At 30.2% G+C, this 14002-nt stretch overlaps 1 protein-coding gene across 2 annotated transcripts; it reads right to left on the bottom strand.

Annotated features, from left to right (window-relative positions):
- Positions 1-10816: 10816 nt before the first annotated feature.
- On the bottom strand, positions 10817-13800 carry LOC146998536 (THAP domain-containing protein 2-like). Of its 2 annotated transcripts, XM_085810994.1 has the most exons (5): positions 13633-13800; positions 12673-12849; positions 11907-11969; positions 11569-11634; positions 10817-11070 (listed from the first exon to the last, which is right to left on the bottom strand). In XM_085810994.1, the coding sequence occupies exons 1-2, from the start codon at positions 13783-13785 to the stop codon at positions 12745-12747; spliced, it is 258 nt and encodes an 85-aa protein (XP_085667120.1). In that variant the 5' UTR covers positions 13786-13800; the 3' UTR covers positions 10817-11070; positions 11569-11634; positions 11907-11969; positions 12673-12744. The 2 variants fall into 2 exon arrangements, with proteins under 2 accessions (XP_085667120.1, XP_085667119.1); XM_085810993.1 differs by lacking the exons at positions 10817-11070; positions 11569-11634 and having other exon boundaries at positions 11699-11969.
- Between the last annotated feature and the right edge of the window lie 202 nt (positions 13801-14002).

Here is a 14002-nt window from a genome sequence, read left to right as displayed (position 1 = left end):
AATGTTTCTGTGGGAATTTTTCTGTATTTTTACTGTTTCAGCTGAATGGAAAAATATGCTAAAATGTTTCACATGACTATTAGGGGAAGAGAATCAAATATCCCACATTATTATTATCTCTATTTATCTCCTGTTTTGTTTCTGAGTTATGTTTTTTGATAGAATTTTTCCATATTACATATTTCAGATCAACAAAAAATCAACTTTTAAAATATTGAGGAAAAGCATGTACTAAAATGTTTCAAAATGAAAATTTGGGATAAATAAATATATAAATTAGTTTTTTCTAGGAGTGTAGTTCTTATATATAGTGTATAAAGAAATTTAGAAAAAACTTTTCACAAAGACTAAAAAATTGAAGTTCAAATGATCTTCATAAAATCCTATAAATGTGGAACAAGAATAATTTAAAATGTAAAAATTAACATGTTGACTGCCGCGTGCATTTTACGTGATTTGTGCATGACGCCAACTTGGAATTTTTATTATGCGATATATATTATGTCGAAATATTATCTACAGAACATAATGTTATATAATTGTGCTTCACGCTGGGGGTCACCAGCGACCTCCAAACATCTGTAGACCATTTTTGTGATTTATAATTTAAATTTTTACGATTTATTATTCTTCAAACCATTATAGTAACAATGGTACTATTTAAAAATTTATCAGTATCAATATTTATTTTAATTATGTATTTTACTATTGGTCGCGTTGCCAGTGGCACCCACGGCGCTGTAGCCAAGTCAAGTGCAGGTCACCGGTGACCCCCATGCCAGTCAACATGTTAAAATAAACCATCACAAGAAAAACCAAAAAGTAGTATAAAAGAACAAGAAAGGTGAGGAATCCAACCAACTTTAACATAATATCGTCAAGAGGAGGTATGTCGAATGTAATTACATTTCCCCTTCTAAAACAAAATCCTTGCTTTTCTGTATCCAGAATCAGCTGATGAACCATTTCAATATATTTTTTATCTTAATAGTTCACCAAAAAATTCTAGTCCTCCTCAAAGCGAAGGAAAATCATTGAAAATATCTTCCGATTTAAAAATATTTTTCTAGTCTAAAAAGAATCGAAAAAGAAAGAAAACATGCCCTTAAAAATGTAGAAAAAATTAAAAATCCTGCAGTGGAAAATCTTTGAAAGTTCAAAATAATTTTAACACAAAACTTCACTAGAACCTCTTATCAAACAGCAGTTCAATGCTGTTTGGAAACAGCGTTGAACAACAAGGAAAATGGGGGGAGGGAGTAAAATCATTAAAAATATCTTCCAATTTAAAAAGATTTTACTAGTCTAAACAGGATTTTATCAAGTTAATTTGAATTTGAATTTTTATTCTTTCTGAAAAATTGGTTCTAAATTTCTTTCTTTATATATTTACTGATCAATTTTTAGCAGCATAATGCACAAAAATTTTTGGAAGGATTATAAATTTTCCTTTTAAAAAATTATTTGTATATACATAGTCCAAACACATCTGTATACAGTGGAATACGTTTAATGTGAAAACGCTTAAGGCGAAATATCGGTTATAAATAATGCAACGGTCCCAACAAACTACTATGTATTTTCATGCAATTTCTTTCTCTTAACACGAAACAAAAATCGCTTAACACGAGAAGATATTCTTTCTGGAAATGAACAAAATACAGAAAACACTGGCATCGCTGGCGAGATTTAAGCGGCGCGTGAAATGAAAGAGAGGTGGTTTCACATGTTTCATAGAAAAGAGGCTAATTTGGCTTTGAAATACCCTCGGAATAGCCTGTGACACGATCCAGTTTTGTTTATCTACGCTACTTTCGCTTTTCACCTCTACAAACATCTCATCTCTCATCAGTTAGCTTTGGAATTTGGTGACGAGTTCATGGCAGTGCGAGTAAAAATTAGTGAGTTTGGCTCATGTTGTACTGCATGGAAATTATTTTCATTACACACAATTCTCAAAAGTATCAGATTCTTTGACGCCGAAAGAAATGGAGAAGTAGGATATTGAAACTGAGCTGACGCTTAATAAAATGTTTGAGAAAGTTTATTAATGAACTGTCTACTGTACTATCGGAAGAATTCGTTGCAGTAGTTTATCATAATGTGTGTACAGCCTCAATTATGGCAGACAAAGTTATTTTGGAGTTTGTTCAAAGCTAAAAAATTATCATTGATGCAGATTCTGATGACGAAAATAAAATGAATAATGCAGTTCCTGTTCCCACCTCATCCGAAACGAGGAACATCATAAAAAGTATGGACAGTTATTCAGACGCACATTCCATTGGTGAAATGAATAACAAAATGTGTGACATTGAACAATTTGATGCTAAAAAAGACTGCAAAGAAAAATATCAGATTATTTTCCCAAAACTCAATAAATGTTTTGGTTTTCAAAAACTTGAAAATTTTGTATTAAATTCCATTAAGTTCTTGTGGATGTTTTAGTTTCATTGGTTTTTATTAAATACATGCATATATACATATCTATGTAAATAAAATGTACTCTAATAAGCTTAATTTTGTTGAAAATATGCTTTTTTTATTTTTTATTTTTTTTTATTTTATTTATTTATTTATTTATTTATTTATTTATTTTTTTTCTTTTCAATATTCTTTAACACGAAAAAATATTTCAGTCCCCTCAGTTTTATGTTAAGTGATTTTCACTGTATATCTGTTGCACATAAATCCCTTTCTTACATAAAATATAAATGTATGTATAGAATAACTAAATAAATTGTAAAGGAAGTTTAATTAGCAACTATGAAATCTTAAAAAAGTACATAGTATGAGATTTATAATGGCAAACATTAAAAATAGATGAAAGTAAATAAAATTTAAATTATAGAATGCACTTTATAAAATTAATAATAAGTGGTTAAAATATATTTTTTAATTACTTCAAACATGGAAGTTATTTGGCAGAGATTGTTGGATATAAAATTACTACTTCAAATTTTCAGATTACTATTATTCATATTTAAAGTCTCAACTTGCAGTCTTAATCCACATAAGAACCATTGTAAAAATCACCCGTTATCATATTCCAAAGATCAGCAGCATACATTCTTTTCAAAATCGTGCATAATATTAAATATTGGCTTTTGATAGTCAAGTTGATACAAATAAGATGAATTGTTTTTATGATTTTAGACTAGTAGTTTATTCTTCCATTCACTTATTACAATATTTCATTTTTTATATGCTCGGCTATCCAAAATTTCAAGAGCTTTCCGGATATTTTTTTTGTTGAGTTTTTACTATACATACATTTCAGCATTTACATCGTCACAAATGCACAGACACATACTTGAAGTGAATTTACTTTTACAGCTAAACACAGGAACTGGAAAACAAAAAAGTACTTATTCGGAGATTGTATTTCTTTTTCGCTCATGAAAATCAAAGTTCATTACACAAACATGCATTCACACTGCACAAGCATGTATGGAAATTCTTAATACATTTAGTAATCCTGATAATTGATTACGCATTTAGTAAATAAATCAGAAAATATTTTAATGTATAACAAATGAATAAAGTAGTTAAGCTTTTATAAAACAGAGCATAATACCACAGTTACAAAGATATTTAATGTTATAAAGTTAGGTAATTTAGTAAATTTCAGTTGTTCACCAAAGCAATGAAGTTCCTTGTATATCTTTATAAATGAACTTTATTGCTGTTTTAAGCAATTAAACAACTGTTCAAGTTATTTTAATAATTTTGAAATATATACACTTAAAGAAACAATAAAATGTGTTAATCTATTTGTCAACCTTGATTTTGGCACGAAAGTCTGCAGAATGTTTCGTAGTTTTTAAGCACATAGAGGCACTGCAATTCTTTCTTATTCCTTGATCTGAAGTTTTCTGCATTTATTTATTTTTTTTTAAATATTTAAATCGCTGTATTGGCACACATACAATTTTTGTATAGTGGCTTCAGATGTGGATAAGTTTTTCGAACACTTTCGTTTGTTTTACTGGCGTCGCTGAATTTTGCGATGAAATGCAGCACATTTATTGCCTAGTGTCACCTTCCAGATTTTTCATTCTGTTAATGTATACATCAGCAGTGAATTATTCTCCTCTTTCCTCAAATACACTACGGCGATAAACAATAACCATTCACTAAAGATTTTGCGTAAATTCCCACTCATAATAATTTAAATTGCGAAAATCTCACAATTAGCACCTAAACACGCTATTCAGCAGCACAATTCTTTCGAAAGCGCGCCGTAGTAGTCAAAAGTGGGGTAGGCTAGAGCTACTAGAGATACAGGCTGACTCGTCAGCCATTTTGAATCTAAGCTTTAGGGTTGCAATTTAGGTGTGGAGCGGCAACTTTGGCTCTTTAGCGCTGTCCGCTAAAATTTAACATTCTAGAGAATCCGAATTTCAGCTTTTTTCTGCACTCCTATAAAGATGTGTGGCTTTTTCCCCTTCTTTTGTCTGCAGTTCAGATTCTTTCTCGTATTTTTTTTTTAAATTGCCAAATTTCTCGTATGATTCAAGTTATTTTAAAAGTTTCTAAAACATTTTCACATATCATATTTCAAATTTGTATTTTTAGTTAAAAATGCTTTCTTTTTGAATTCCTTTATTGAATTTTCAATTTTTTCTTTTAAATACACGCATAATGTTATTTATCTCAAAATGTATTTTTTGACAAGAGCTTTCCCTCAACCACATTCTTAATATGGTTGAGGGAAATCCCTCAACCTCCATTAATTTAGGATAAGGTTTAATCTTTAATTTTTGTTTTTTATTTTTAATATGTTATTTGAATTTTGCTCACATGGAATCAAACGTCTATTACTGTAGCAAATTTGTTAAAAATGTTATTTTGTGTGTGTTTCCAGAAAAAGCTGCTAAACACTTTATGATTTTAAATACTGATTCAAGATATACACCTTTAAATTATAATGCTTTTAGAATGAAGTGCAGAATGCTATAAAAATTACTTCAATGCTCAGATGACTGTGGGATTCATAGATTTAATAGAGTAAAAAATTCCATTAATTTTTTTTTTTTTTTTATTTAGCTATAAACAATATTAAAATAATACACACACAAATAAATAAAAATAAAAATAATACCTTTACATACAGAATTTACAGATACTATTTACTTATAAGTTTATTTGTTGTTGATGGTTACTTTTTATTATACTTGGAAAAATTATACTTACATACATATGCTCTTAATATTACACATATCTGAATATTTAAATGATAATTCCATAACATAATAAGATTCAATCTATATCACAGCAAAGACAATACTTGAATCACAGTTCTTTTTATTAATTAATTTGCATAAGTAAAAACATAAAAATATTCTTTAGCTTCAAATCTATAAAATAAGTCCTCTAGTAACAAACATATGACAAACACATATAGTGAAAATAAAGATAAATAAATAAAAATGTTTTGCTTGTTGGTCTAATGTAGTGCAATTCAGTCTATTATATTCAAATTTTATTAAAACATACTGCAGTAATTGAATTTTTTCCATTATACATCAAACAGCTTTATATAGAATGATATTATATTAGTTTTACTTTTAAAACTAATATAATATAATTAATTCTCATTTATATGCGGAGATGTTTGAATAAATGCAAAAAACCATCTGAATAAATTTTAGCCAACACTATTCAGATAGTATTCTTGTTTTCAAGGTATATCATTTTTATTTTGTTCTTTTTCCATTAAAGGAGCTAACCTAAGACCACAAAGGTTCGATAATATTCAGGTCTGGTGACTGTGGTGGCCAGGGGAGATGGGACAACTCATCCTCGTGCTCAGAAAACCAGTCCTGGACAATGTGAGCTGTGTGAACAGGGGCTTTGTCGTCTTGGAAGACACCATCACCATCGGAGAACAAAGTTTGTACCATGGGATGAACTTGATCGGCCAAAATATTCACATAAGTCTTGGCAGTCATGTGCCCTGACACAGTTCATTTGGGGCTAGCAGAGAACCACGATATGGCTGCCCAAACCAGAACAGAACCCCCGCCATGTTTCACTCTTGGCAACAAACAGTCTGTATTATAGGCTTGAGATGGCGTTCTCCAGACATAAACTCGGCTAGAAGTGGGAAACAATGTGAAAGAAGACTCGTCAGACCATATTACTCGTTTTCACTGCTCTATAGTCCAGGCTTTATGACTTAAACACCACCTTTTCCTGTTACGGGCATTAGTGTCACTGATGAGTGGCTTCTCAATTGCAGCACGGCCAGCAATTCCCTGTTTATGAAGCTCCCTTCTAATTGTTTTGGTACTCACAGGGTTCGGTAACACAACATTCATTTCAGCAGTAACTTTTGCAGCTGTGGTCATTATTTTTCGTCACAATTGCCCTTAATGATCGTCTGTCACGATCACTCAGGACACACTTTCGTCCACCCTGTGATTTAGCAGATGATATTTTTCCGCTTTTCAAATATGCGGAATAAATCTTTGATACAGTACCTCTTGAAACACTAAACACCTCGGCTACCTTGCTTACGGAAGCACCTACCATACGTGCTCCAACAATTTGCCCACGTTCGATGTCTGTTAACTCTGACATAATGCAATGACAACCTCACATAACAGTACTCCGACAACAACTGAAATGTTTAGCACATTTACAAAGTTGTATAGGTGGCGTCAGTAGTCAAAAATGCCAGCGCCACCTACATTTCATTAAAATCAATCTTTCTTTTCAAACATGCATTTCACAAGGTGTTTCCATATTTTTGTCCATCCACTGTATCTCATTGATATATTATAAATATAGCTTAAACATGTGTTATGTGCATACCCAAAGGGGGTGGGAAGTAAGCCTTGATTCAAAATCTGTTTTAAAGCAATAAGTAAATAAATAAAATACACTGGTTCTATTAGAATGTCAAAAAATACTTTTATGTATTCTATAAACAAATCCAAATTATCACATCATACTATATAACCCTGGTACAAAAGAAGAAATGTCTGATTAGGAACATACTCTATTTATTTGGTAAAAAAGAAGAGTAAAATATATGCAACATCCCATTATGAAAAATCCTGCAAGCCATTACAATACTATAAGACATTGATTAGTAAGGTAAACATCAGTTGATCATTCTTTCACAACAGCAATAAATGTTTCATTTAAAATTCCTAATAACATGCCAAAACAGATTCACAATTGATGCCTCATTTAAGGTCACACAAAAGTAAATCCGATTTAGCTGACTATGAGATCTTCTATTGTAGAGGACTTTCTAAGGAGAACTGGCTTGTATTCACATTACACATGGGGAAAAACCACAAAAAAACCAACCATGCAGCCAGCCTGTTCGGAAATAGAACAGAAGATGGAACTCCCAGCATTCAGTAACTTTAACCATTCAGCTGTTGGTGGGCCTAATTATTATTCGAAGAGACAAACAGCAATTTTTCAGTGACAACTACTCTACTTTTTTACAGACAGAACTGAACAGCAAAAACTTCTTAAACTCTTGATTAGATTCTAGTTTACTTTCTTCCTTTTAAAAGCAGGAGATGCAAAACTTTGCCGCTACTGCCTTTTATTTTGAAGAAGCTTCTTGAGACCAATTCCACGGGCAGTCAAATAATATTTTATTATCTTTGTTTTGATATTGCAACAGAAGGGAATATTTACCTCGCCTGCTTTCTTACAAATCATATTAACAAATTCCACATCCATAGTTACATTTCCATGCATTATTTCGTCTCGAAAATTTTGAATTATTTTTTCACACAGAAGGCACAATTTAAAAATTTCTGGAGAAGGACATTTAAGCCCACCTAAATTTGCAAAATTAATTATGTACTGCTTATTTTCATCAATGGAAGGAGTATTTTGCTCACAAACTAAGAGAAACTGTGAGCATGAATTACAAGCATTTTTCAAAACAGAATTTATTGCAGCTCCTGCAATATAACAGACGTTATTTTCCTCACTAAGGGTGAGATTCTGTAGAGATACATCAGAAACTTCTGGTATGGTAACAGGCTCTAAAGCTTTTTTCTCCTTCAGAAATTCAAATTCATCTTTCGCATAGTTTAATAAGTAAATATCTGAATCAGTAGCATAACTGAAGTTCTTAATGTCAGATATAAACTGAGATAAACAGATAAGCTTTAATGCTTTCACAGCTTGCAAAGCACTTGGCCTTAAACCAGCTTTTCTGCGTATCTGAGAAAATACATTTTCTAGAGCATCTTGTGTCAATCTGCTAGTCAAAATAAACTGAAAATCATTCAGAAAACATGCCTCTGCTAACTGTATGGCTGATAAAGTAGAAAGAATCAAACCAGTATGTAATGGTTTCCACCCTTTACCAATTTCTATAAGCTGTATAACATTAATAAATTCAAAAAGTAACTCAATTTTTTTGCTGTTATTTGTCACAGAAATTGAGTTCTTTCTACATCTAGAGGATAGCATTTGAAACCACTGACATAAAAATCTTATCCACCATGCTGTTGTAAGAGCATTACGGCTTATCTCTTTTAAAGCTACTGCCTTCTCCAATCCCACAGCTGTTTTAATTGGAAAAAACATCACAGCAGAAGCAACATTCATTTTATCAAAATGTGAGGGGAAGAGGTCTTCTTTGCTGAGATGATGCATAGTTCTCAAACCACAATTTTGGTTTGTTTCAGTAATCCAGATATCTTTTATAAATCCTGCAGATACATGCAAAGTAACCAAATTTTCTTTATTGCAAACATAACTGGGCAGTTTTATACTATGATTAAGAGTTGCAGACCAGAGATTTTTTAAAAGATGTGGCACATCTGCAAATACATAAATAATTTTGCCCTTAATTTCAGTAGTGAAATTATTTCTTTGGTTTCGAGAAACAGATATTCCCAAAGAATTCCACAGGCTTCTATTTACTGCTGCCATATCGCTAACAATACCAACAACATTAAATCCAACAGAATTGACAGCTTCGATAACATTGACAACAAGTTGTTTGAGCTGGCATCCTGTTACCTGTCCAGTTATCTCATGGGCAACCACTTGCTTCCATTTCAGCTTCAAACCTCTTAGTAAAATAACTAAATAGTGATTTCCTGCACCCTTTTGATTTCCTAATGTACATTTACCATAAATTTACATTTTGAAATATCAAAATCAGGATTGCCAGAAATCTCCATTTCATCCAATGATAAAATACAGTCTTTATCACTAGCATTCATTTTTTCTCCTTTAATTTTCAAAGGTTCAATCATCTCACTGATGACTCCAAAATTCATTTCAAGACCTTGAAGTCTTTTATTTAAAGTGCTGTATGAAAGCACGGAAAACCTATTCTGTGCAAGTAATTATAACCATGCTTGCCCAAGGCAAATCTAACTTTGAGGCCTTTTATTATTCCCTCGTTAGACCATTTTGCAATGCTTCTGCAAGGAATTTTCAACATTGCTATTTGTTCATCTGAAAGAAATGTTTTCACTCCTTTCAGCAATTCCTCATGCTGTACTTGAAGGTCATGAAGTTGAGTTTCAGTGCTATACCATTTTTTTAAAACATTAATTTCATTTTTTTTTGGTTGCTGTAAGTTCTTTCAGTAATATTTTGTTCTGGCATTGCAGAAGCGAGATCAATTCAGTCTGCTGTTTTATAAAATTCCTTAAAAGAACATCCTGGAATAAAGAAAAAATCTATATGAATAATCATCAAAGAAGGGGGGGGAACACAACAAACAAACAAAAAAGATCTGAAAGGTTTCAGATTTTAAATTACACCCAAAGGGGCCTTTTTTTAACATTTTGTGTTTTACCTTTATTTATTAAATATCAAGTTTTTCACACTTAAATTATAAAATTCAGTTCAACAGCAATATTGCAAGATAATTTTAAAATGAACATATCTTCAGAATTCCCGATTCATTGTCTCACATGCTGGAGATAAAAGTGTCTTTTCTGTACAATATTGCCATTGCTCGCTTTGAAATCCTCAAGTTTGTTAATCAAAAATTTGTTAAAGTTTTACAACATATAAAATATATATTAAAACAAATTCCGAATTTCAAGTTCGGTCTTCCAGATGTCCATATTCACAGTAGAATTAAGTCATTCAAAATTTGATGGCTCTAGGTACTGTTGTTTTATCAGAATGCTAAAAAACATACATGCATTTATGCAGATTCTTCACTATATAATTTCTTTAAATATAGAACAGGGTGATAATATTTGGTGGCAACAATTTGAAAAGTGATGCAGCCGTTCATAGTGTTTCAATACAAAACGAAAACAATAGTCCTTCAGGGACAAAGCCCCTTTGGATTAAATGTCAAACTTAAACAGATAATAAATCCACAAAATAAAAATGCAAGTTCCAGGTCTCTTTTCCTATACTGTGGTGGGTTTTTAAATTTGACTCTATTGTTTTCAGCATTTTCTAGATTATTTTTGTTTTATTTTCTAATATTTAAAATTTATTTCACTTAAAAATAGATTTTTAAAATTTTAAATTTATTTTTTAAAATTTATTTCCAGCTTTTCAAGGGATCGATTATCTCCATAATCATGAGCAATTTAATAACACAAATTATCAACTTATATCACAGCCTTCACAAATGCTGATGAAATTAATTAAAATTAATTACAATTTCGTTGCAAGATGAATCTAAAGGTTGTTTTTGCAAACAAAACTGAAATTTACATAGAGAATTTGCAACTATTGATGAAATTAATTACATTCCTTTTACCAAAAAATTACTTTATAGAACATTTTAAATGCATATAAGGAAGCAATTTAATTATACATTAGTTATCAACTTACATCAGAGCCTTCACAAATAGATGGTATTTCATTGCAAAATGAGGCTAAAGGCTGTTCTTGCAAACAAACCTGAAATGTACACAAAGAATTTGTAAATGCTGATGAAATTAATTACATTCCTTTTACCCCCCCAAAAAAAGTTAATAGAAACATTTTGTATAAGCAAGCAATTTAATAATACACTAATTATCTACTTACAAGAGATCCTTCACAAATAGATGGCATTTTATCACAAGATGAAGTTGAAGCTTGTTCTTGCAAACAAACCTGAAATATATATATAAGAAATTTAGAAATACGGATAATATAAACTACATTCATTTTAAGAAATAATTATTTTACATAACATTTTATAATTCATAAATAGATAATAAATTGTTAACACTCAAAATTCAAAAATAATTCCATAGCACAACAGCCAGATATAGTACAGCTGTTTAGCAACCATAAGACAAACAATTTCATATTTCAGAAATTATATAAAAATTCATTAATATATGTAAAACATATGACATTTAATAGCTGCTCAAATGAAAACATAGAATAGATTCTTTACTAGCAGCTGTTATTTAATCAGAAGGTAATGCTAAATGTTGTTGCAAACACACCTGAGATGTACTGTAATGTACACATTTGCAACCACTGGTGAAATGAAATAAAGTGCATGATTATGAAGATGGAAACATTTAAAAAAACATAGTACAGTTTACGAATAGATGTTAAAAAACTATTAAATTTTTTTAGAAGTGCAAAATGGCAATTTACATCAGATACTTCGGCAGCAAAATTTATTTCTCCAAAATATGAAGCTGAAGGTTGTGGCAAATGAACCTAAAAGAAATTATAATATATGAAATATGTGGAAGTGAAAGAAATTATAAACTCTGATCGGATAAAAATAAATACAAATAATCATTACCATTTTCAAAGTAACTCAACTTATAAAAAAGCATAAATACATTGGACTGTTCATAGCATTCATACTTCTTAAACATAAGTAAATATTACGTTAATATATTTTTAAATTTTAGAAACAGTGTTAATACTTTTTAGAAAAAGTTTATAATACTAAATATTTAATAACTGTTCAAATGAAGACTTACAACAGATGGTTCAGCAACAGAAATCGCTTCAGTTGATAAAGGTAAACTGTGCAGCAAGCCACCCTGAAGATGCAAAAATTATGAAACACATATAAGTAAGGATACCTGAAAATGCTGATAAATAAAATATACTTAATGTAATTTTAATAATAAATAATATAAATAATCCTAATAAGTTTTGTAAATCTTTAAACAAAAAATAACAACATTCAGACAAGACATATAAGACATTAAAATATACATTTAAATCAATGTATTATAACTATATTATTGTATTACTCAAGATTAAAGTTATTAATTTCAATATTATTTCTTTTACTTACTCCATAAATATTTCTCTCTATTTATCTGGAATTTAAAATTAAGCAAAAAAGCAACTTTAGTTTAATACAAATTTTGATTTAAATTTCTTTGACTTTAAAGGCAATCAGATACCGGTTTCTTTCTTTTAGGAGCAAATTTGAAGAAACCAGATCCATGTATGACCGTCCTCGAAAAACTACAAAAACTTTATCCAAAAACTACATCAAATTGAGGTTTTACGCTTAATTTTCAATATATGATTATAATAACAAAGTACATACTTAATTATATATATAACAACAGCAAAATTTTAATTTTTTAATCTAATCTTAGGGACTGTAATTACAGCTTTATCACATAATGCCTTAATTTCAATATTTTGATTCTTTTATAAAGCAATTTAGTCCATTTGTAATAAAAACATATTTTTTTATGAAAAACCATAAAAATAAAAAACACATACATTACAAAAATTGGATGTAACTGAACGGTGCTTTGGTAAACCAATGCCTTTTAGACGCTGTGGGGTCAACAGTTATGGGGGATTAGGCACATTGAAAAGAGTTGGCACAGCATTGGGCTTGAGTTTTTTACACCCATCTTGCCTAGAGCATTCAAATTGATTTTCTTCAAAATGTACCTGCATATTTAACAAAAGCATGCATGAAATTTAACATTAAAATCAAAAGCACTAGTATTAAATTACAGTTACATATATTATAATAATTTAAGTATGTAATTTTCTGATAAATTAAAATTTTTTTTTATGAAAATAGAACAAAATTTTTAAAAAGTAATCATGTTTGTAAAACTACTTAAAACATATTTCCTGCTCACACACTAAAAATAAATTTAAAGTACCTATAGTTAAAAATACAACATTAAGATTTACTACTACAATAAAGGATAATAATGGGATCAAAACGAATCATCGAATATTTAAATTAATATTTAACTTCTTAAAAATGTCTAAAAATACAGAATATATTTATCTTACTATAAAGAAAAAACAAAATCATTTATTATTTGGATCATACCATCCAGTTTTTAACATTGGCGCCAACTATCCGATTTGGCGACAATACATCAGAATCAAAACATAGAATGCTACTTTAAATCACCAATCGTACAGTAAAATTAAAGAAAAGAAAAAGGCACATCACATTTCTAACTGAGCACAAAGTTTACATGAAATGTATGATACAAATTTTACAAACGGTATAAACTTTTCACGATAACAAAAGAAACAACATGAAACAACGATATTTTACTGCACAAACACATACACATTCCGCATTTGATTTTGTACTTATAAAATCAGTTGATCGTCAATAAGTGACAGTTAAATGAAAATAAATATTTTAAAGTACCAAGAAGAGTAATTTTTCTAACATTCTATGGAAAAATACGAAGCTGAACTTACCTCACAAAGATACGCTCCTGGGCCCGGGATCCATTGATCTCGACGAGAATTAACTATCCATTTTCTTCGTCTTTCTTCATTTCTGGGGAAACGAAACATCCTAAAGTTATTTTTAGACTGATTCGAACAATTTGGTGCAGCACAACCACCCATTTTTCTGAAAATTAGGTCGGAATCGATCCACAAATATGTCAAGAAATCAGTGCTAATCCAATAGCGAATACCAACAAGTTAGCTTCAAAATGGGTGATGATTCAGCTCCCCTTTATAGTAGCCTTAGGGTAGGCATCTTGTCAGGTGAAACTAGTCGATATTTCCGTGACGTCAAAAATTCGAAAAGTGGGGTAGGGTTTGGAAATACGCGTCCAGA

Source organism: Stegodyphus dumicola, chromosome 2 (genome assembly GCF_044657685.1).
Source record: "Stegodyphus dumicola isolate Sdum_Otavi_A_Nest chromosome 2, ASM4465768v1".
NCBI lineage: Eukaryota > Metazoa > Arthropoda > Arachnida > Araneae > Eresidae > Stegodyphus > Stegodyphus dumicola.
The sequence above is the reverse complement of the archived record's forward strand: the minus strand, read 5'-3'. Positions and strand labels throughout refer to the sequence as shown.

Coding starts and splice junctions, on each gene's coding strand:
- LOC146998536 (XM_085810994.1), bottom strand. CDS start 13,785: ATGGGTGGTTGTGCTGCACCAAATTGTTCGAATCAGTCTAAAAATAAC. Junction 12,850..13,632: donor CAGGAGCGTATCTTTGTGAG/GTAAGTTCAGCT, acceptor TTAAATATGCAG/GTACATTTTGAAGAAAATCA.